General features: G+C 40.0%; 3 protein-coding genes across 4 annotated transcripts in view; 2 read left to right on the plus strand and 1 right to left on the minus strand.

Annotated features, from left to right (window-relative positions):
* The window catches only part of LOC138044099 (sideroflexin-5-like), a 14,671-nt gene extending 5,353 nt beyond the window's left edge, over positions 1-9,318 (plus strand). The window contains exons 5-14 of one of the 2 annotated variants that reach the window (XM_068890743.1): positions 778-832; positions 1,336-1,361; positions 2,127-2,180; positions 3,362-3,418; positions 3,857-3,922; positions 5,864-5,954; positions 6,335-6,450; positions 6,736-6,821; positions 7,661-7,778; positions 8,179-9,318. In XM_068890743.1, coding sequence (XP_068746844.1) covers positions 778-832; positions 1,336-1,361; positions 2,127-2,180; positions 3,362-3,418; positions 3,857-3,922; positions 5,864-5,954; positions 6,335-6,450; positions 6,736-6,821; positions 7,661-7,778; positions 8,179-8,256 — 747 coding nt within the window. In that variant the 3' untranslated portion in view covers positions 8,257-9,318. The remainder of the gene's footprint in view (positions 1-777; positions 833-1,335; positions 1,362-2,126; positions 2,181-3,361; positions 3,419-3,856; positions 3,923-5,863; positions 5,955-6,334; positions 6,451-6,735; positions 6,822-7,660; positions 7,779-8,178) is intronic. The other variant, XM_068890744.1, reaches the window with a different exon arrangement.
* Positions 9,319-11,129: 1,811 nt separating this feature from the next.
* Positions 11,130-12,460, plus strand: LOC138041626 (uncharacterized). The gene is made up of 3 exons (XM_068887375.1): positions 11,130-11,394; positions 11,831-11,887; positions 12,182-12,460. Exons 1-3 carry the CDS (start codon positions 11,295-11,297, stop codon positions 12,334-12,336), a joined length of 312 nt encoding a protein of 103 aa, XP_068743476.1. The 5' UTR covers positions 11,130-11,294; the 3' UTR covers positions 12,337-12,460.
* Positions 12,461-12,604: 144 nt separating this feature from the next.
* LOC138041625 (proton-coupled folate transporter-like) lies at positions 12,605-23,900 on the minus strand. The gene is made up of 7 exons (XM_068887374.1): positions 23,749-23,900; positions 20,276-20,557; positions 19,215-19,530; positions 15,996-16,541; positions 15,426-15,509; positions 14,429-14,588; positions 12,605-14,057 (listed from the first exon to the last, which is right to left on the minus strand). The coding sequence occupies exons 2-7, from the start codon at positions 20,507-20,509 to the stop codon at positions 13,850-13,852; spliced, it is 1,548 nt and encodes a 515-aa protein (XP_068743475.1). The 5' UTR covers positions 20,510-20,557; positions 23,749-23,900; the 3' UTR covers positions 12,605-13,849.
* Between the last annotated feature and the right edge of the window lie 250 nt (positions 23,901-24,150).

Consider the following 24,150-nt stretch of genomic DNA (forward strand, 5'->3'; position numbering starts at 1 on the left):
ACACACTCACTCTTCAGGCCCCTTAGGACTCTCCCACTTGACAAGTAAAATCATCTGGCATTAGACAGTGTAAAATCTGGTAAAGGCCTGGCCAAACGCTCGCAACAGTTCAACACAACATCTTGCAACATTTGTTGCATGATGTTGCGACATGTGTTGAACGGGCCGACCAAATGCAGGTGCCCAACATTTTCAACGCAACATGTCGATAATTATGTGCCTCAGCCCCAGGCGCGCAACAAAGTGGACCCAGCACACATGCTCTAGAGCAACAATGTTGCGTGAACGTGGCCAAACGAGTACAAGATCGTGCAACATCCAAAATGTTGCACGAAAAATTTGACTGTTTTCACATTTGATCCGACATCATCCAACATGTTGCAACATATATTCACAACATATCGCAATAGGGTGGCCAAACGTATACAACATGTTGTGCCCAAAAGTGTTGCAAGATGTTGCGTTAAAATGTTGCATGCATTTTGCCAGCCCTTAAGTCTTAGTCCCAGGAGTCAGTGGGTTAATTCACTCCTCAGGCATTTCAGGATTCCCCCAGACCAGTTGACAAGTAAAAAAGTCTGGCATTAGGCATAGTAAAATATGACTGTTAAGTCTCACTCCCAGGAGTCAGTGGGTTAATAAACAATGGATGGTACATCAATATAGCATTAATGTTGTGGATTTATGGTGGGTCTGTGTTGTATTCAAATCGAGGTTCAGGTTTCTAACTCTGCTTATACTGCTGCTTTAGTGAAGGCAATTTTATTCTCCTTTCAGGCCATCATTCATCCTGATACTGGGAAAAAAGTGTTCATGCCCTTTAGAATGTCAGGTGAATCACATCAATAATATTATAATGATTAATTAAATTTGTGTTCTTAGCCAAATTGCTTATAAACAGTATATGACTCCACTTAAATTGGTTACTTCTCCACAGAACTTTGACACAGAGGGTGTAAACAGCAGGTTGCAGGTCACTGCTTCACCATTGCTGAAACAACCCAAACTTTTACTAATGCTAACCTTAGACTTAAACATTATATTTTAGGCCTAATGTTAGCATTAGTAAAGTTTTGGGTTGTTTCAGGTATGGTGAAGCAGTGACCTGCAACCTGCAGTTTACACCCTCCAGCTTTGATACGTGTTTGTTTTTCTGCTGTGTTAACTGTGTACAGATACAAGTATTGCATAAAGATCCACCAGGCCTCTTCTCACTTAATTTTATTGGGACAGTAATGCACATCTTCATCTCAATGCAAAAAGTCTTTTTGCACTTCCATGGTGAATGTACATGTATGTAGCCATTAACTGACATCCTTTTGTGTGTGATTACAGGATATGTTCCTTTTGGGACTGTGACGGTAAGTTTTTCATGACAGGATGAGTAAATGGTCTTTTGGAATTTCAATTTCATAATTGCAGATTTTTTATTATTATAAGCAATGTTTTAGCTTTCAGCTTCCTGGCAGTAGTAATAATATTAATTATTATGAATTCAAAGGGGTTATTCAGAGTTGGTGTCAAATACATTTTTTGTTTTTAAGAGAATTGATAGGACAATTGATAGGGTGAGATTTCCATGGCCATCTTTAGTTTCAAACTAACCACAAACTAATCTGAGGGTGCTTTTCATTTGACAGAACTGACCGGCCAGACCGGGCATTTGGAGGGACTAACTCTATGACATCTCCGAGGGATTATCATGTCAGTGTTTCTTCAAATTGTTACATTTTCTTTGCAAAATGACAAGTCTGGGCAGCCAGTTCTGACAAAAGGAAAGTGCCCTAAGTGCACATAGGACAGTTTGTATCAAGTGTTCTGTGAAGGTGTCACTCACCCTTGGCACCTGTTTCTAATTGACCCATTAAGTCCTAGAGTTTTTTTAATGTATCCCACCCCAGATGATTTTACTCATCAATAGGGCCACTTCAGGGTTGAATAGGTTAACAACATCTAGTTCCTTTCAAAAACTATGCTCTTTAAATGAGATGTAAATAAGATGTTGGCACTAGGGCTCAGGCATTTTTAAACATTATGTGTCTTAAATAATTATTGGAGTTTATAAGTTGCATTGATTTTGTTAAACTGTAAACCAGAGTAAATGCAAACCATATCTGCTTTTCTAGGTAATAGGAATGCTATTGCCTGCACCATCTTTGCCGACTGTCGTATTTTGGCAGGTAAGTTGGCATCAATAAAATTATTACAGTGTATTGATTCACTCCAAAGGTATTCAAATGAGCTGCAATGTGGTAGACATAAAAAGAGACTAGACATGGCACAGAAAACATCTGGGATAAAAGGTGGATGCAATATTTGCAGGATACAAATATGCGTAATCACTTCAATGGCAACCAATCAGTGCAGAGAATTTTCAATTATCACCTATGTAATTACTAAAGGTTGATAGAAAGGTTTCAATTGAGTGTCGAAAGTAATTAGCAAATTGCTTTGGTTTTGCATTACTTCACTCAGTTATTGGTTCAAACTTCTCGCACCATTTTTTCAACCAATCAGAAGTGAAACAAAAACCAATGGTAGCATGCGCGTGTACATTTTCTCGTGCTTTGTGTCCGCTACGTGTAATTACTTTGGTTTTGGTTTTACGACACTCGATTGAAACTCGCTCTATGGTACACACACTTATATCCAGGATTGCACCTAATTAGATGCATGCAGATTTTGATCAGCATGATGAAGTGTCCTAGGCATAAAGTCTATGCGTCAGCTACGTATTTACAACAACCCATTGAACATTAGCTTTTGTAAATATTATTTGAAAGTTAGGGTAATTGCATTTACTTGAACTGTTACAGTTGATTTAGCGGGACACTTTGTGACGTTTAGTGGGTACACCGTATATTTCTAGATATATTAGTTGAGGAGAACTTAAGAGGATACATTGTGATGCTTATAGAAATCTGCATGCATTTAATAGCCATGAAGCGATTAAAATAACGCGATTTTTATATTTTGAGATGACGTTCTCGTTGTTGTCGCCGTTACTGTTGCTTAAGCTCCCTAATGTCACAGTTGAGGAGAACCTATGAAGAGGACACTTCGGGACGCTTATGAAAATCCTGGACATATCTCCAGGGGTATATATAGTATCTAAATGGCAGGATGGTTGGTCTGTAATTTAGGCACAGAAAACTAATTAAGGTAACATTGTGAACTGTAACATGATTTACGGGGAAAATATGTGACTTGAGTACTGTGATTCTCTTGGCTGCAACCTCCATAATTTATTAATGACCTTTACAGCATAATACACTGCCTCCTTATGAAGTTTGAAACAATGATAATAATTACCGTTACAAACACATTTTGCTGTGCTGATGGAGTCATCTTAAACTTGCAGTGGATGAATCAGAGCCACAATGCAGCTGTCAACTACTCAAACAGAAATGCAAGCAAGGTCAGCATTGACTAGAATTATTGTTTTTCTGTTCTGTTATAATACCGCGGGTTTTTTTTTTCTGCCCTGTTCTTTGATATAACTGTAACAGATGAATTACAAAGGAACTGAAAACAGATAATTTTGTTTAGAACGGTTTTCAATTGAGTGTCGAAAATAACCTTCGAATTGCTTTGGTTTTACATTACTTCACTCAGTGATTGGTTCAAAGTTCTCGCTCCATTTTTTCAACCAATCAGAAGTGAAACCAAAACCAATCGTGGCTTGGGCGTGCACATTTTCCCGCTCTTTGTGGCGGCTAGGTGTAATTACTTCAAGTTTTGATTGGTTTACTGGATTGGCCAAAGCAATTACTTTGGTTTTGGTTTTACGACGCTCGATTGAAACTCGCTCTAATTTTGACAAAAACGATTAAAGATGGTTTTGTTGTATTTTAAGCCAACACCAACGACCAGATTTTTGATGAGCTACTTTGGAGCTGTTACTAGTGCGGTGACTATTGCGGTAGGTTCATTAAGGGTCAGTTTTTGCGGAGGAAGGAAAATCCTTGCACTGGAGATATCTTTGTACCGGCACTTAGCCTCCAAACAACTAAAACATTTTCATTTGGCTTGAACAAGGTTAATAAGTTTGAACTCGTGACATCAGTCTTGTAACATATCGTGGTAAGTTTGAGGAAACAGAAATAAGGAAGAAAACAGAGAAAACAACTCACGCCTTTCAGAGTTCACTGAAGGCGGAGGCGGATAATTTATACTGGCATTTTGTCCTATTCTTCGTGGCTGATTTCGTCGAAGTGTTTAACGATGGCGGTCAGTATCCTCTTCGTTCGTGTTACTCGCGGTGCCTTCGCTGATGAAGATGTCGGTGGATTGGATAGGATAGCGACCAGTGCCCTTTTACCAAATGTGGTGTAAAGTTTGTAAATGTCGTGGTCGAAAACGAAACCAAACAAATAAACACGCAAGCTGTGACAAAACCACAACTGTCACAAGCGTGAAAAAATAATGTTAGGGAGTTTAAGCACGCGCGTTTTTGAGACGCGGACGGCAACCGGAAGTGAGCTGTTTTCCCTTTTAACGTGTCTTCACACAACCACATTTACATTACTAAGTATCTTTTCTCCATTAGAGATGATAAATATAAAAATCTGGGAGACACCACTGTTCTGGCACGCGAAATGTTCTCTTTCGGTTGCCGTCCGCGTCTCAAAAACGCGGGTGCTTAAGCTCTATACTCAATAGGGAGCTTAAGCACGCGCGTTTTCGAGACGGGAACGGCAAACCTGCTTCAAGGTTTCCTTCAATCTCTGACCAGGAAAACCCTTGCAGTAAGGTCGAGATCAACTTTTATGAATGCAAACAGAATACGGAAAACACATGTCTCTAGGGTGTTCATTCAACCTTCTTATATCTTCCTGGCGCCAGAATCTTCCTTCTACCATGTAAACAGCACCTACGTTTATTATATAGAGGATGTTACTTGGCCGCACGGAGATACGAAATTTCTCTTCAAGTATTGAAATATTCATATTCTATTTATTATATAAACACCAATGAAATACTAAATCATTTCACAAAGGCATCGAAAGGCGCGTTTTTATACGTAATCATAGCAACAGTGATCTCTTCACATGTGAAGATATCATGTTTTCGCGCGAAAGCTCACTTGGTATTTCACTAGTGTTTATATAATAACGAGCGACTTTTGTATGACGGTCACCTTGAAAAAGTGTTCGCAATTTGTTTCGCGGATCAATGTCTGGCAAGATTAAAAACAGGCACGCATTGCGTACGTGTCGTAGTGCAGTAACACAGCGCTTTATTTCATCAACTGAGCTGCGTTTTGTTTTCCAGGAGATTCAAGTTGTATTTGCGTACTATGTAGCTCTAATTGTAGACGATATTGTTTTAGTACCGTATATCATTACAGTGCCATGGTAGATGTCTTAGGTAAATAGCCCCCTGAGAAGATATGTGGTTCCTAGTAAAATACTAAACCCAGAAAGACTGAAGAAAATAAAGGGGAATCAAGAAACATTGGCTTCGAGGCTGACATGTTGATCTTACAACTTCTTTTTCACCACAAGTTTAAGCGTGTACTCTTAGGTTTCGAAGAACAAAATCTTTACTGAAGTTAATCCCTGGCCAGCGGCCGGCGGAGTTAGTATCTAGATAGGAGACCTCAAAATATACGACTTGCTATCAGAAACAGGACCGAAAATTCTATTTTAACCCTAAAAAATGCGAACTAAGCAAGGAACAGATTTTGTTAGCCTGCTTTATGCAAAACAAATATTGATGCAAAAGTAAATAAATATTGACACACTTTTTAGGAAGAGCAGTAGTAACAATGAAATGAAGTATCATCAGCCCTCGTTGTGAATTTCCTGTGGGAAATATCAAGGCATTTGTTTTCTTACGTCATGCTTTTGTTTGTACATAGCTTGGCCTCACGACTCTCGTAAAACGCGCTAGAATTTCGAATCCATCTTTGAAAGCCTTACTACAACGATTGGTTGCTTATCCTGCTACAGGTGAGAAAAATCACGAATTGGATTTGCAGGGGTTGTTGTCACCGTGACATTAGCAAGGCCGCGGAGTGAGTAGGGTTGGGGATGCTATAGCCCCCCTCCTCCCATCACAGTTCCGTGATTCATACCTACCAAAACATAACTCTCCCACTTTCAATCAAAACGTACTCCGCGACCCCGGATAAGGAACGGATAACAAAACGCTACAAAGCGGCATGTTTGAGGAGCAGATTTCTTTACCGTCCCCTACGTGCAAAACAGCAACGTGAAATCAGATAACGAAGTTTAGGCTTTGTTGAAGACTAAGGGAGTATGTAAAATAACGAACACCAAACAACAGCAACGAAAATAACGCTAATAGCAAATCTTTTTCTCTTTTTTAGCTACTGCTAACATTTGTAATGTTGTCCTCATGAGAAATCATGAGCTCTTCACAGGAATTGAGGTCAAGGACAAGGAGGGACATGTTGTTGGAACATCGAAAATAGCTGCTCGGAAGGTAAGCTGATACCTTGCTCCTTTCTGCATCTCGTTTTTCTTGTATTTTCAGTTAGTGCCCAATCTCGTTGCATTCCCCATAACCCACTGGGGTCATTAAATTAAGACTTGGTGACTCGCCCCAAGGAAAACAGTGAGTTTTGTTTCTCCTCGATTACGACCATTTTCTTTCACCTACTTCGTACGTGAAACTTGTAAGACGTAAATTTTTAAGCGTTTCCAGTTCAAAGCTTCATTTCCCTTTGCGTTTATCGCTAACTGTCCTCCTTTCCATTTTCATTTTCAGGCCGTGTCTGAAACAACCCTAACACGGGTGTTGCTCCCGTTGCCAGTTTTGGTTATTCCGCCATTTGCTATGCAAGTTTTAGAAAGGTGAGACTTTCATGAACATTTGGCGTTTGAATTGCAATTGAGTAGTACGGGATCAATTGAAAGCAAACTGGCTGAAAATTTCACTGACGAAAGACCACTCAGAAGCAAATATCTCAATACCTACTCCACGCATTCGCTTCAAACTCTGATCAGCCTTAATAGTTTGCAACGGCTATAGCAGGGGAGCTTAGTCTATTTGGCTGGCACTGATTTTTCACGCGTGGACACTAGCACGGACATAACGTTTTCATATGCCTGGGAAATATGAAATAATGTCATGGTAACGGGCGCAGCTTCGCGTAGCTTCAACGGTGCTCCATACTAGTTAAATTCGTGTCCAGTTAGGTGGCCTGGAAAGCCGGGGTATTTTTGTTTTGGTAAGAACTATTGGCCGACATCTTGGATATAGCAAGACTAACAGAGGCCTGAGGCCAGTCAAGAAAATTGCACTCAGTGAGAGGAGAACAGTATGAAAGGTTTAAGAGCTGTGCGCTTTCAAAATGGCGACCCATTACGAACTTTAGACCTTGAGCAAGCGTCCGCCTGCCAAAAAACGCAACCTCTGCAGGGTACCAGTTAAGACACATTTCAAACACGGAAAGAGTTTAATAGGCCATTTCCGAGTTGCTGTTTGTCTCGGTTTCGAAGTGAGTCTTGATGCTCAACTATTGTAAAGGAAATCAGTTTGATTTGCATAAGAATACGCAACTCATATCCATTTGAATGGTTGTGCACCAGGACTCGGAAATGGGCTATTCAGATGTCCTTCTTGTAGCAGTTGCCTTCTTGTTCCAGATTGTTGAGTGGCTGGCTAATGTTTTTTTTTTGTTTAATTATAGGACTAAGTTCTTAATGTCTCGTCCAAAACTTTACTTTCCTGTTCAAGTGCTGGTCTGTGTGGCTGCTTTTGGCTTCGGTCTTCCCCTTGCTATAGCTCTCTTTCCACAGACAACCCAGGTTAGCGTTAGCCCTTTCCATGGGCTGCATTTTATAAAACTTGAATATTTCGATATTTATTCATTACTTTCCTATCCCTATCAAAATCATCCATTGACACATCAAAAAGCTCATTAACAATTTTATTTCCTGGGAAATCCGCTTACAGTTAAAGCGGTTTTGCTTATCGTGTGGAAACTGGTTTGCTGCGATCAATGATTACTCAAAAAAATTCCCACCATTTCCTCGGTTCCTCGCCCGACATCGTTTTCCCTTGTTTGCCCGCCTGCTGCAAATCTTCATCACGAATTCTGATTGGTTTATTCGATTAGCTGTGTCGTTTGTGATTGCCTAGAGTTTCCTTACAACAACAAATCATCGTTTTTTTTTTTTTTTTTGCTTTTTTGTGTCTGTATTCCAGGTTTCACCGTCAGTTCTAGAGCCAGAAATTCAGATGAATACCAAAGAAACCACGCTATACTACAACAAAGGACTTTAACTGTTAGTGCACACAAACCATTTACCACTTGAAATGCAAACCTTGAGCATGAAGTATAAGAAAGAAAACTGCTTTTAATCAACAAAATTTCCAGATAATGGCACCAGCGAATATTCCGGCGTGGAGCTAATCGCGATGAGACAAGACCATCACTGCAAAAAAAAAAGCACACCTCAACTACGTTTCGGGAAACAGGAAAGTAAGCACCGGTAAACACACCCAACCGTGTAAATGGAGGAGTAAAAGCCAGTAACCACGCAGGCAAGTTTGAATCAAAAAGAAAGGTAGAATACGGCAAAAGGAGCGAACTCGAGTGGTGTCCAGGAATTTACGAAAAAAAGAAAGCACATGTGATTTTGATAGTTCGAGTGTTCAAATTGTCATGAACCTCAAATTTCAATTATAAGTCAATTCCTTTTTATCAGTATATCGAAAAGCAATTGGCCGTTGTGGGCGGGCTTTTAAAAGTTTCTTCGGTGCATCTGTTATACAACATGGTGCCTCGTTCCAGAGCTAATCTTACACCATGTCGAGAAAGAAGTTTTAACTTTAAAGGTCACGCTATTTTAGGTAATTTTGTTTAATTTTGTTAATTATGAGCTCTAAACGTCAAATTGGTAGAGCAAGAGTCTTTCATTTGCAAAATCACGGCAACATAACAACTGAGAATGATTTTCAAGCTTTGTAAATGACATTTTGATATAGACTGATATAAATTTGAAAAAAGGTGGGCTGACGTTTTTCAAATTTACCCAAATTCAATCCATTTCAATCCTCTCCAGTTTTGTCCATCCATGTCCCTTCTTGGCTTCCCTGTGTTTTGTTAGAGTTCTTCTATAGTTTTGAACAGTTATTTTGATATTTTAGTTAATTCTATGACCATTCGATCAGTGCTGAATATGCCTAAAAGAGCGTGACCTAGCCCCTTTAACGAGTCATCCAAGGACTTCACCTTTATTCTTGGCACCTATTGAAATTGAATTGAATTGAATGTAAACAATCACTGCACACAATTGTATTTTAGGATCGGAATAAATAAATGAGGCGCCTTATGTTTTTCAATATGTTTTCAAGTCTACAAATTCCTTTGTCACTAAATACAAAAATATCCAGTCCGAAAACTGGATGTGGGTATTGCATGCTTGTATTGAAAAGAAATGATTGCAGAATGGGTTTTCCTTCAAGTCTACGACTTGAAGAGAGTTGTTCGGTAAAAGCGAAGGGATTTCGATTTAGTATACACGCTCCAGTGTTTGCGGGCTTATAACAGCAACATGCAAGTCTGTCAAAATCATGTGAAGACAGTTGGGGTCACAAATATGGTTAGGTAATCTTCATTTTTATGAGCGAAAAGGCTTCAATGTGGGAATATCTTAACAAGACACAAATTTCTATACCCTTCTTTGCGCAAAATAAATCTTGATGCAACGATTTCCGTTCCTTTGTGAAACGTAATGTTTTAAATGCAGAAAGCTTAGGTAAATCTATCAGAACATTCCATTTATTAAGAGAGAGAGGAATTTCGTGTGCTTTAAAAGACAGTTTTTTGTTGTCGGATCGACCTTTTTGGCCATATTTGTGTACAACATTGGAGCTGTGGATAATCAAGAAATGAAAAACGTGGTTATTGATTTCCTTGAAATCCATGCTCTAGATTTCCAGCTGCTTCAAATGGAAAAATTTTGCATAGGCAAAATCTGAACTGAAGAGAAAAGGAAAGGCTCAGAAGGTAAAACGTTTGGAAGATCGAAAGGAAAGGTTGTTTAGCCAAGAACACTTATCTCCCAAGAATTAAAAAAAAAAAAGAGAAAATCTTCCACAAAAAAGAAACAACCGTAATGACGATGATTAAGAAGACCTCATATTGAAAAAAGATCAAGCAAGCTTCCAAGAGTAAGGGATGAAAAACGAGAAGGAGAGGTTGACTGAGCAGCTGAACAATGCTTAAGATATAGTGGAGAAAGTAAGGACTGAAAATATCAAGTTAAAATTAAAGTGCGAACAAGAGAATCTCTTGGTGCGAAGCATTGAACAATTTCTTCGGAAGACTGAGGAGCTGGAGACTGGTACTGAAAAACACTAGAACCAGAGCAATTAAGGTGCTGTAATCTCATTAAGAAGACCTATACCGATTACCTGTTGAACAATTCACAGTTCGTTGGAGTTGTAGGCAGTTTGACTACTTAATATTAAAATTCCATGAGCGCTCGATGGATAGGAAATGGTAAACAGCCAACGAGGCGCGTAGCACCAAGTTGGCTGTAAGCAGTCTCATATATCCAACAAGCGCGAATGGAATTAAATTCTGGACGCTTGGACACTTGGAAATTAAAGTGGTTTTCCAGTTTGGCAACACTTAACGTACCGAGTCAGTTTCCATTTTTATTTTGAAGCCCGCTAAGTCACGGGTCCCACCCTAATTCACTCGGCTGTCAATCAACAATGTATCAATCATTTAAGCGAGGGCTTTTTCTCCTATGGCAATATCTCGCGCATCAAGTGCATCGTGCGGCAGTTCATAGATGCCTCCCAAGACAAACATCACTTCCAAATAAAGTCGCTGGTTAAAACTGAAGCCTGTAAGTACTAAAACAACCTAATTTATTGGTTAAATATGAATCATCATTTTGATTGCAGTTATTTCTGAGTTTTAGATAAAAAAAAGCCTAAAAATTTGAAGCTAAAAACCACACTCCAAAAATTAGGCTGCGTTCGATTGACCATATTCCGAAATAGGAATAAATGGAATAGAAGTTAAAAATCCTTCGTTTTTACGAAGATTCAGATGAAAATTACCAAACACCGGCTAAAATGCTATTTTAAACATATCTTTGTTATCCTTGTTGCTTCAAAACGCCAGACATACCGTTTTAAATCATCACTACACGTATTTCTATTCCGGAATAGGGTCAATCGAACGCACCCTTAATTTCCACGGCACCGTTTGTTTTGATACCTTAATCGAAATAATGCGCATTTTGTAAGGTTTTTCATCATCGTTTGTCAGTGTGATTCATTTACCATAAACTCAAGATATCATGCGACGAATACGATCCTGTGCTTACGACCAAGGACAACAAAGCAAAATCATCAATGTGCGAGCTGTGATCACTGGACTGGACGGCGTAGGAAAATCAGGTAAGACCATTTTTACAAGGCCGCCTCGACCTCTTTACACATCTCAGAAGTATTTCCAAGAGGTGTTTGGTGCTACAAATCTGTTGGCGTACAAAAAGAATGGTGAAATCATGAAAAATCCACGGACAATTTGCATATGGCTGCACCGGCGGCAGGTTCTGTACTGTACGTTTCTCTATTGGGAGACCGTAACATAACTTGGATATCGAACCGTGGGTATCAAGAGTCCACTCGGTTTGATAGTATACAGAAACGTAACAGACGTAAAGAAAATCAGTACTAGTGGACAGCTGAAAGAGTGAAAGAGGCCCTCTTGGGTTGGGCGTCCTTGTTCCCTTAAAATATGTACTAGTGTTCCCTGGTGCTCGGCAAAATCAAAGATGCATATAGGTAAAACTTATTTACTTATTTCTTAACTTGTATGATTTTATTTCAGCTTTGACCTTGCGAGTTTTGACCCGACGGTTGACTGGAGAATATGACGAAAATCTAGGTAAGGTATTGGTGTTCTTGGAAAAAGCATGTTTTTGACCATGTAAAATAAGAGGGTGCCAATGGGGTTTGACAATTGGCCAAGGAAATAGTAGTTAACTGACAATTGGACCCGTAGTAATTTGCCTTACCTGTTACGGTGACCCTGCCAAGTACTTTATTATTTATTTTATGTGTCATTTTGTATTCTTCGTTCAGAGCAGCAAATTTAATATATGCTTTTTCAGTGGAATTTATGTAATTTTTAATTACCCATTTTAACTGATATGGACTCAACTTTACCTTGGCTTTGCAGGACACAGAGAAGAAGTTGGAGGCATTTACTTCCTTTGGCGATGTTTTCTTCATTCTCTATTCTATCATTATTCATTCATGGAAGCAAGACGCTTGGGACGACCATTTAGAATGCTAGAAACAATCACTGCACTCATATTTTGGTGGGAGCCATAAAGGATTTAGGACACCACAGAAACATTAGTGACAATGAAGGACTCCAAACTGCAAAAGAGTTGGGCTCAGTACAACCTCGTTCCCAGGGTCTCTCTTCTCTGCCTCCATTGTCGTTGAGAAAAAGACCTTGGTTCAGGCTGGTCACGAGTCTCCCAGAATCGTGGAGGCTCACCAAATGTGTGTTAGGGGAGGGGTGGCAATGTAGGCCTCGTTGGCCTCGTCGGCTAAGATTACGTTACGTATCCAAAGAACAAACGTTTGTCGGAAGTGTAGACGTCTACTCTTTTTAATAGAAGACAAAAATGATACAGGAGCGGTGGGTGGATTATTTTTGTTCAGGAAGGCTAGATTTCACTGCTTAGCTAACAGGTGTATGTACTGCATGTTCATCAGGCGGGATTGACAATTAAAATTGTATTTAGTCAAAAAAGACGTGAAATAATAAAACAAAGTGACTAGGCGAAAGAATGCAACCGTGTAAATGATATGAAATACAATGTCAGTGAAGCTGGGCATGGGCCACGAATGCAACACGTAAGCTGCTCGAGTCAGCTACTGTCCGGAAAACCGAAATTAATTTTGTCAGATCAATATCTCCAAACTTAGCTTGGTGCTGACCTTTTTAAAAACAATTTTAAAGAAATACTTTTCAAAGTCATAACGGTTACTTTTCAAAATGTACGTTGTAGCATACGAAACGTTAAGTTTTTAAAAATGCGTTGCTTCACAATGTTTATCACCGCGATTTGTGTTTTATTTCTGTTTCTTCTAGCAGGAAAGTTCTTCCTGAGACCAGGTATTAAAAACTGGGAATTTTGTAAGGTTTTCGAAGTTTTAAAAAATACCAGGTCACTGAATTAGTTTTTAAGATATCTTCCAAGTTTTAGAGGGCCGTTTTGCAGTGTTGTACCGTTACCATGGCAACAATTTGGGTCTGTTGGAAAAATGCCTTGCAATATTATTATACAAATATCAAAACATTCCCCTACCGAAAGAATCGACAGTGTTTTAACCCTTTTCCACTGTTACATGTGAAAAACCCTTTCGAACCTCCTTAAAGAAACAATTTGTCAATATACATATTCAAGAGCGTTTTTACACACCGAGTTATTTTTAGATTGATTTTCCCGCGAAACCAGACCTTTCCAGCTAACCACAAGTCTTGCGTAAGAAATTAATACCTATGGGATTGAGAATAGTCACTAGTAAACGCCAATTCTTGTTTAAGAACTTGTCTAATAATAGCTTAATCTGTGAAAACTAGTATTGGAGTTAATGGGCTCCGGATATATTACTGTATTATTTACAAGAACAGATGTAAAATTGGTAACGTCGCGGTAAGTAGATAAATTTAGAAGGCGGTCCCTATAATTAAATCCTACAAGATATCATGTGTTAGATATATGTATAATTGGTTCGCGAGTTAAATCCCTTTTCACCTAGAAAAGAACGAGCTTAATCTGAGACCAATTTTACCAACAACATATAACTAAAGCTTATTGAAATCGCTGCTCTAGAGTTTTGTTGAGTCAGCAAACCCATCATCTTTAACATGCTCTGGACTCTCGTCCATTTCTAAGCTACATTTTGAACTGTTGTTAACCACAAGGGTATTTTTACTCTCTCCGGGCTCTGTCTTCTGTTCGATGCCATTTTCTTGATCACTGTTGGCTCGCATTTTCTCTGCTCCGTCTTGGGTTGGAGAGGGAATATTTATGCCGCTGAAAACCAAAGAGACGTCGTTATTGTCACACAGAGTTAACATTGAGCCAGCTTTCTTTTTTTGTTACGAAGGGGCAGCTCTATGCAAGATAGGGCCGAAAGCATCCACCCCGGTGGAAACTCAGCTGTGCTATACGGTATACATAAACGAGCTTGAGACACATCACTACCCCAGCCAGCCATTGCCAGCCATTGCCTTAAAGTGCAGCTCTCTTGTGCTCGGGACTAGGATCTAGTGACTCCCTTGTATATTTTTTGTGCCTATTGCTTTCTGAAGCAATCAGGAGAGCCGTTGTAATAGCTGCATTTTGACCTCTTGCTTTAGTTATTAGCTAAGATGCGCTCCGCAAAGAGTCTCCACAGCCCTTACCAAATAATTCCAAGGGGAATGAGCTTGATAGCGACGCTCACAAGGAAAACAAAGCCATTGAATCCAAGGCTAAGGGTGGCTTCATAAACGTAATTAAAGATTGAGGCACCGGCAAACTGACAAACCATAGTTACTAGTCCATAAGCACAGAACAAGGAGCCTATAAAGCCGGAAAAAAGAGAACACTTTAGTTAACTAATCGCAATGAACCAGTCGTAAAGCAAGTCAATCATGAGCAGTTGGCGCAGTGTGGAAAAACACGTTTACGTATTAACGTCACATCAACTTTTTTATTGAGGGTTGTCCAATACGCCGACATAATGAGATTTTAAGATACATCACAATGGACATCACAAAGTGTCCCTTAACCCTAATCCTTGAAAAATGGTAACAGTTTTGTAAAGAGCGGGACACTTTATGATACTTAGTGATGTCTATTGTGACGTAATCTCATTATGTCGGAGTATTGGACATTTGTGTTCCATTTTATCGCCATTATCATTATTATCATTATTATCATCATCAATCGTCAACGTGATTATTATCGTTAGCGTTATCGTTATCGCTTTTACACTGACCAGCTAAGAGTATTAGGAGGCCCCGACAGTGACGTCTAGCTACCCACCGGGCAGGAATTTGTGCTCACAGGGACCAGCAGAGAATTCGACGTCTTTTGTTTTTCATCTGCTATGTCTCGAAAAGGTTCGTTCCGAAACCCTTGGCGGAGTGACAATAAAATCTCAAGGGACGTTATTTATGATCCTTGGAGCATGACCCCCAATCTCACACTCGCCAAGTCTGCTTAACTGACATCATTGATGGGCAATCAGCCAATGAATGAAGACAAGTTCATTTGCAAAGCAAGTGACTTTAAAGTAAGACCACATAGCAGTACTGGTAGTAGTGGTAGTGATAGTGATAGTGATAGTGATAGTGATAGTGATAGTGATAGTGATAGCTAGATAGATCTGCGGGAATTGGAGGAGTTAAAGCATACCTTGCTCATCCTCTCCTACTGTCCTGGACAAAATCCCAATAACGATTGGACCAAGACAGTGCTTAAAAACTGCCAGCCCAGGTGCTGCAAGTCAAAAAGAAATACAAATCACATCCAGTGGTTCCTCACAGCTACCATTGGGCATTATTAGCGACCAATAAATTACTCTTCTCAGTTTTGCCCTTTTAAATAATCTTCCCATATACAAAATAATATCCCGCTTGCATGGAAATGAGGCTTGTTGGTTGAATAGGCATAAAAAAGAGAATATTATCTTGGCCGTCATTAATGAATAAGGTACATGAGGAAGAATAATTGCAGGACGGTTGGGAGTGGTCAGGAGAGAAAGGGCCCCACCTTTTTCGCTCGCCCACCTTTTGTGAGGCAACTGACTTCACAGATATTGATAAAATTCATGGGGGCAATTGAAGAATGCTGCTGGGCTTTTTGTCAGATATTGTTAACGTTATTTCCATGACTGGCTTCACATATCGTGGATACCTGCCAGAAAAATCATGTCGGGTTTCTTAAATTTCCACTCATACCTTAAGTAAAAGATCTCCCACTCACCTAGGAAAACCAACCAAGTGCGAGTTGCAAACGACAAGAGTGTCATTTCTATGATCTGACTTACAAGTCCTATCCCACCAGTAATTTTTTCACTGAAGAAAGTTCCGAACAACTTCACACCAACAGCTCCTCCAATTCCGGGAGTTAACAATGCATAAGCCAGGAAGTAGCCCACAAGAGATGGACTAAAACAAAGAGGGGTCTTTATTATGTAAAGGATTACAACTCCGCCCATGCCTTCCTCAGTCAAGGTTGCAATTACTCCAGTCAGTAACAGCAGCAACAAAATTCTCCTTGATCCACCGGGGCGAGGAACTTTGAAGACATTTACCAGCCTTTTTAAGTGCTGCAGATCGAAAAACTTGTTTTTCTCGTTTGAAACTTGTGCGTAGTTTTCGGGAACCAGGAAAATGACCCAGAGAGCACTTGCTGTAAAACAGGCGAAGATAAGCCATGCAGGTGCGATGAATCCGAACCTTTCAATCCATAAACCACTTGTCAGCTGACTAAGGAATCCGGCCGAGAGGATCGTCAACTGCATAATCGCTGCAAAGAAAAGTGAAACAAATATTTGTTAGGATATCTTCTAAAAGAAACAATATTCTTTGGAACAAGGTTATAATTTATGTACCTTGCGAGCAGTTGGTTTCTCCTACGCTTCTCGAGAAAAAAACCACTGCGAGCAACCGTTTGATTTTCCATCAAGCATGTGCGAAGTACGTTACACCCCACGTGATGAATATGACGTCAATTCGTCTTATTTCGCGGGAAATCACTGCACAGCAGGCTTGTCCAAACGCAGCACTTACGTAACTGAACGCACGCGCAAGCTCCAAAACAAGTTTTCTAACTCGTTTTACTGGTTTAAATTTAATTTATTCGTCCTTGGCGCTGGACAGCGGCACACTCAAAGAGACTAACGCTTGCTCGCAGTGGTTTCTTTCGCGGGAAGCGTAGGCGAAACCAGCTGCTCGCAGGGTATAATTTATGAGGACTGTCTAAGGGCGCGTTCGATTGACCCTATTCCGGAATAAGAATACGTGGAGTGATAATTAAAATGGTTTGTTTAGCGCGTTTCGAAGCAGCACGAATAGTAAAAATATGTTTAAAATAGCATTTTAGCAGATGTTTGACAATTTTAATGTGAATCTCCGTAAAAACGAAGGATTTCTAACTTATATTCCATGTATTCCTATTCCGGAATACGGTCAATCGAACGCACCCTAAGTCTCACTGTTTCGAAGAGATGAAATTCGTTGAAGTTTTGATAAGAACATATCCAACCTCGTTTCCAGGTAGGCATATATAGATTATACTTACAACTTCTTAGCAACTTTTGAAGTTTGAGCAACGTTTCACCTTTGCGGAGGATATCCAGTACAATTTTGTTTGAAGCTTTTATGTGAATGAAGTGGCGTATGTTGATAAGCAACTTGTTAAACTTTTGGAGCAACTTTTGAGCAACGTTTGACTCGCAATTTTTAACATTATCTATATGTGCCTATTTCCAGGGCCTCGGTTGGGTTCCCACACTTCTTTTGGAGAAAAAGCCCTGGTAACGAGATTGGGAAAGACAACAGTCGACCCTGTAGTCGGGTCAATTAGTTTGTACCTTACTCAGAATAATCACTTGTACAAAGAACTCTTTTAGTCGTTACGAACTCGTTGTGTTCTTCATTTCGGTCGTTGGTTTCGTTATATACTTGTGATTTCACATGATCCGTATTGGTTATGGCTCCAAACTAAAAATATTGAGATTCCTGGTTTTTTCCTAACACGACAACTGGATGACGTTCAACTTGTTCTAGTAATCCTTGGTTTTATCCGTCAGCTGCACTTGTAAACAGCCAACTCATGTCTTTCTCCTGGCAGCTAGGATTTTTATGTCAGTTTACCCAAAAAACCCTTGAAGAGGAGTGGTCAATTGAGCCTGTCTAAAGTAAACATGCAGTTGCCCAAATGAACTTATCTCGAGCTATTAAAAAAAATCATGACACCCATAGTCAAAAATTCACTAGCTTTCCTTGCTTTTCCTCGACATTAAACGTTTAGTCAACGGCAACGGTTTATCTACTAGTGTACACTACAAACCAACAGATTCCCATAACTATTTGCTTCATTCGTCCTCTCATGCACAACACGTAAAAAATGCCATCCCATTCTCTCAATTCTTAGACTGAGGCACCTCTCTAGTGGCAACTTCGACTTTAACAGCAAGTGCGAGGAAATGTGCCAGTTTTTCAAAAAAACGTGGCTACCCTGACTCCGCTGTCACCACAGGCAAACATCGTGCCAAACGTCTCTCTCTGCTCGGCTGAGGCACTCATGGGGGGTCCCAACGGTGCCAGCAGTCGACCTCACGAGGTTGCAGGCGGGAACCAGGCTTTTTGATAATGAAGAGGAGGTTAACCTTCAGCATCAACCCTTTAAGTCGACTCTTACGACACGCAGGGATACGTTGGAGGTATTCTTCCCCAGTGGGGCCGCACACCACACGGCCTAACGTCACAGAACGAAGAAACCAACAGAATGCCATTCACCCTCACCTACCTTCTACAAAACCTTGCAGTCAAAAATTTCATTCTCAAAAACTTCAAAATTCTCCTCAATGATCCCGAAACTAAACATCTATTTCAACTAACACCACCTATTTGATTCAAACGTGACAAAAACATAGGTAACTTTCTGGTTAAGAGCACATTTAAGTCTGACAACAAACCGGGATAAAGCCGGACTTTTAAATGTACACACACACGAAGCAAAACTTGTCCTTTTATTTCTAACATGGTTACATATCAGGACCGAATCGATCCGTTAAAATCACTGACCACTCCACGTGCATCTCCGTAAATGTCACCTGTTGCATAATTATAACCTGCGCACTATGTAAGAAGATCTACATGGGCGAAACATTCGCAAACAACTACGAGATGTAGAAAAAACAACACAGATGCGTCAAAACTAGTTGCGGGCCATTTTTATCTTCCTAATCACCTCCACCACAACATGACAATTTGCGGCCTATCCTTAGACCACTTTAGCACAGAAATCGGCAAAAATCTCGAACAAAAATTCATTCATCGATGAACGCCTCTCATTCCATTAACTTAGTCACAAATTCATGTCATCATATTTCCACCTATGGCAAAGCTCTCCCACGGTAAACTGACTTTGTGCCTGAGTTCTTTTCCAAAAATAAGATTTTATGTCTCTCCTTACCCAATCTAAATGCAATCGCGGTCTTCTCTGTTGTATCAGCAACATACGACATGACAGCTATTGTAAGCAACGTTAAAAATCCCGACAAGCCGCTGATAGCCGAGCCCACGAACATCACATACAAAGGCAACTTGAGTTGTATGACAGTAAGTATTACTATGGTCCCCAGCATAGCTCCAACCGGAGGAAAGATTAGTGCGGGTTTTCTCCGTCCAGACTTGTCTAGCCACCCTCCCCAAAACGGAGCCAGGAGAAGAGAGGGGATCGTCTCAAAGAAAACCAGTGCAAGATCCACTCTTGTGGCTTGGCTTTGTACCTAAAATTATATAAGATTAATTGAGCCTGCAAAGCTGGTGGGATTAGTGCGCGTATTATGTGCCGAACTGCGGCGATGCAATGGCCACCTTTATCTTAGAGATGCATAATTCGTCTGGGACGAACTTGGGCAAACTTTTATTTCTGGGTCTGTTAAGTTCGTCTGGTATAAAGACGGGCACAAAACGCATAATGCACGCATAATGCGTCTGGACGAACTATCCACTTTAGCACGTCTTCGAAGACGCACTTAATTAGATAGTTCGCCAGACGCATTATGCATCTTGTGCCCGTCTTCATAATTGACGAATTTAACAGATTTAAGTTGCATGCATTCATTCATTGCATACTTTCGTGGCTAGCCTGACATACGTATATGTTTTGTCCCTGCCAAGGGAATTTAACAGACGCAGCAAAGACTGTTTGCCCAAGTTCGTCTCAGACGGATTATGCGTCTTATATAGTTCGTCCCGTCTTTAGACTAGACGAATAACATGAGAGACATATAATTCGTCCAGACGATTTATGCGTCTCTAGTACAAAGACGGCCAATGTCACGAATGGCGAGATGTATGATTACCAACCCTTGATCCCGCGCGCGTGAAACTGCGCACGTTAGACCTCAGTTGCCTATATAGTGTACTTTTATTAAGCACTTCTATCATCAGCATATTCAAGACTACTCTTAGTTGAAGGTATTTGTGTTCGTAGGAAAGTCAATTAAAATGTTCTGTATATTATCTCACCTCTTTTTCGAGTTGCTTTAAAGTATCGTTTTGGGCGATGATACTTTCTTGGCATCCAAGTCCATCGTCGACTGCAGTAACCTCTTTATAAGGAAAACCGTTTTGTTCGCTAAGAACACTGTACACGTATTGCCGATACAGAGGAAAGGCAGACAGCAATCCGTACGCGTGGAAAAATAAAACGGGTTCCACTGTTAGCAGGCGTCTCCACACGGGAAGGTTGTGTCGCGGCATCGTTATGAATAACTGAGCGACTCAAAGGGTCCACGCGCTTGAAGAATGCTAAAGTAGGGCAAGAAATTAAAGGCGGAATAATGATTAATTTATGTCATATATTTGATCTGCGCAATGAACATGAAAAGAACGTTAGAAAGTTCATCGCAGTTAGATAAGAAACTTAAGCATGCGCAGTTGAAAGCAAGCCTGAAAAAATTCCAAACGTGGAAGGGATTTGAAGCCATGACCACCGTGCGCTGGATTACGCTGCACTGGCTCTGCCAACTGAGCTATCAAGCCAGCTAAGAGGTGATGTATTGCACTTCAAGTTTAGGGTGAATTAAATGTCCTATAGGAGGTTTTCACGTGACGTCATCGCCTTCATGTTGGCGAACGAAAACAAAAGATCTCTCATTAGCTTTTTTTGTTCGTCCACCCGAAGTCGTACATTTCTCTATTGTAATTGGTGTCCCTAGAGGTTGGTTGAAAACGTTCTATATAAGGTACGTGGGTACTCGATACGCTATTTTCTTAAGGTCGTGCATTCACTTCTCATCCTGGTCAGAGATTTTCCATTCTTGCGGGGGCCCAGTTCCAAAACTATAAACGCTCACGTGGATTACATGGGACTGAAAAAGATAGCACTGAAAAAAAATTACACTCTTATAAATATTGCATCTAATTAGGTGCAATTTGGACCACAGACACATGCAGAAAATCAGCTGCACCGTCATGACGCAGTAGAAACACGGACAACGGACGGTAAGTGCAGGAGAACGCGAGCGAGCGTGTCGTAACTGTGTGTGATTTAAATGCGACCAGACATCTTTTAGCCAATCATCGCACATTACCAGGAGCCCATGACTCCTGCATATACCAATGGTAGCCCACATAATTTGCAAATGGATGCCTATCGCAGAAGTTTCGAAATTATTTAAGATATCGAGATGATTAGCGCAGTTAAATGGATATATCTTAGCAGAAGCCATCTTTAAACAATAACTGACGGAATAGAACACAAACTACCGTGACAAACATGAGCCTAAACAAGCGCAAAAATGAAATAAATTTTTACGTAACATCAAGTCTTTTTTCTCGTATAAGAACTGATTAGAGCTACAAAGTTTGTAGGATTGTAATGAATTTTACATTGGTAAAACAAAGCGAAGGCGACATGACCGGAAATCTGAACACTTCAAGACGTTGTTAAGTAACAATTAGGGAGCTTACGAAACGAGGACGACGATGGCAACGAGGACTTCATTTAAAAATACAAGTTCGCGTTATTCATATCACTACGAAGCTATTTCATGTCGTTTCGCCTTAAAAATGTATAGCAACTGTCGAGGAATGAAACCTGTATGAGTGGGTTGGAAGCTTAGAGAGAGAACTGAAAATTAATCGTCATGTGCTAACGTCGTCCACAGAACCTTGAATTTGGTCATTTCACGTCGTCATTTAGGAGATGACGGCAAAGAAATGTACCAAAATGTAAAACGCACGTGCAGAGCGTGCAGAGCCATTGTTTTTGCTCACTAAACCTATTGTTTTGTAGCGTCGTCGTTGCCGTCGGCGTCATCGTTTTGTAAGCTCCCTAATAACACGTGAGCACGTAATCTCAACTGGCCACAACTTAAAATGGGACCACTTTGAAATTCTAGCGACTGGGAGGTCGACCGACATTGTACCATGAAAGAAACTCTTTTTCTTCGTGATCTTCAGCCACCCCTAACTGGATATGTTCGCAGCGAAAAGCTGTATCTTTATTAATAAGTTTTACATGTGTATTAGGTATTGCATTTACAGTGTATATATTTTCTCTTTTGTTTTCATTGTTTCTTGTCTATCTTTTTAAAGTATTGTATTACCTCCTTTTGGTACTATCAATGTTACCTCGTAAGCTACTCAAATTACTGTTATACATTTTTTTAAAATAGCTAACGGTTAATTCTGAAGATGTGGTTTGAGCCATACGAAACGTTATTAAGGCACTAGAAATTGAGGAATTAAAGAATACCCGTCCACCTTGGAAGCGTTACTATTTAATCTTGTCACTGCAGTTCCGCAGTCAATGAATTTGAATATTATAACTCACCAAGTCTCGTAGTGAACGAATATGGATATTATAATTTCAAGGAGTAAAATGCACTGCCACCGTGGTCCGCAGTGTGGATTAAAGCACAAGGTATGACTGTGGGCCTTTTGAGGTTAAATGTAAATGGACGGATGTTCTGTAATCCAGCCTAAAAATTTATTTCAGTTATGCACTTGTTTAGCCTCATGTTTGTCACCGCGCTTTATTGGCCAAAGACGAAAATAAGTGACGGACATGAAGAATAATCAAGAGCTGATTATGCAAAATTGATTATGTGTAGCGTGGGAGAGGGGGAGGTATAGGTTGCGGTGCGAAGGATCACAATGAATACATTTGAATAGTAATTTAAATATTTGTTTTTCTTGACGAGTGAGAAGGGCTTCTCTATATTACCTGAATCGTGTAATGAACGTTATTTTCTTAATATGACATCAATCCTACGCATGACAAATAGTGCTTGACAGACAGCCTTTATTAGTAAAAGCTATGCAGCTTATGGGGTCGTGAGACAACGCAAAGGCGAAATTCCGTTTCACTTTCTGAAAAAAATTACCTGGTTTTCTTTAGTGTGAATTGAGTTTGCTTTGCTTTGATTAGTTTTTAGAAGTTTTTTTTAAATATACCGCAGTCATTTCAGCTCTCGAATTTTAATGAGGTTCGAAAGAATTTCCGGGGTCAGCTGAGTGACCTAAGAACGCGACCTAAATCACAAAAAACTGGAGACATTTTTTGCCGGAATTGTTGAGCAATATCTCGAAACCTAGCCTGGTGACCTACCCTAATTTTTTTGCATACAAGTAAGATTCTTTTCATCGCATTGTTTTTAAAAAAATTATTTTATCTTTCACAAATTAGTTATTTTGATAAACAACTTAAGTTTTATAATTACAATGTAGAATTTTCACGTCATGTTTTAGTAATTTGAACTCGTCTCACGTTTCCATTGCGATTGTACACACTTATCGAAAGATTGATAATGACTGACTGTACATTTCTTAGTTTCATTTCTCGTTTGTGTCGAAAGGCTCTCTTTGTTAAGTCGTGCGTGACACCTGAAAAAGTTGTGCAACTTTATCCTGATGTCAAAACAGTAAAAAAAATACCAAGTTGTTTCGGTTTACGCAGCAAACAAGCTGTTTGAATTTAAGAAAGTTCTTCTCACCTTCCTTTGTTCTTTCTTCAGTTTAGTGGTGCTTCTCGCTGGTGTAGCTTGGAAGCCTTGGATCGTGTTTTCAGAGGTGTTGTGATCAAGAGTGACTTGGTTGTGATAATGTAGCTACAGTACTTTTATGTCTGGCTCGGTTGCAATTACGTCACGTAATCCCTTAGGCTCTTGGCAATGACGTACTCGGAACCACTCGACAGTCACCTAATTTACGGTCAAGTCAGGTCAGGCTTTGCTCTCAGCATCGGTGCTGCATTGATCAGCTCGAAAGATAACGTTTGTAAACAAAGCGGTATTTGGTTGCAAGCTTCAGCAGCTTAAAAAAACCTCATCAATTCCGAGAATATGAAATTTGTGGTTCACTTGTTCTGTAGAGTTCAAAATCGGTCATATCTCATT

The sequence above is a fragment of the Montipora capricornis genome, chromosome 3 (genome assembly GCF_036669925.1).
Source record: "Montipora capricornis isolate CH-2021 chromosome 3, ASM3666992v2, whole genome shotgun sequence".
Taxonomy (NCBI): Eukaryota; Metazoa; Cnidaria; class Anthozoa; order Scleractinia; family Acroporidae; genus Montipora; species Montipora capricornis.

Excerpts from the sequence above, each read along its gene's own strand:
- LOC138041626 (XM_068887375.1), top strand. The coding sequence starts at position 11,295 with ATGCGACGAATACGATCCTGTGCTTACGACCAAGGACAACAAAGCAAA. Across the intron at positions 11,395-11,830 it reads GGACGGCGTAGGAAAATCAG|CTTTGACCTTGCGAGTTTTG; the intron begins GTAAGACCATTT and ends ATTTTATTTCAG. Across the intron at positions 11,888-12,181 it reads AGAATATGACGAAAATCTAG|GACACAGAGAAGAAGTTGGA; the intron begins GTAAGGTATTGG and ends TTGGCTTTGCAG.
- LOC138041625 (XM_068887374.1), bottom strand. The coding sequence starts at position 20,509 with ATGCCGCGACACAACCTTCCCGTGTGGAGACGCCTGCTAACAGTGGAA. Across the intron at positions 19,531-20,275 it reads TAAAGCAACTCGAAAAAGAG|GTACAAAGCCAAGCCACAAG; the intron begins GTGAGATAATAT and ends ATATAATTTTAG. Across the intron at positions 14,058-14,428 it reads ATTCCCCTTGGAATTATTTG|CGGCATAAATATTCCCTCTC; the intron begins GTAAGGGCTGTG and ends TTTGGTTTTCAG.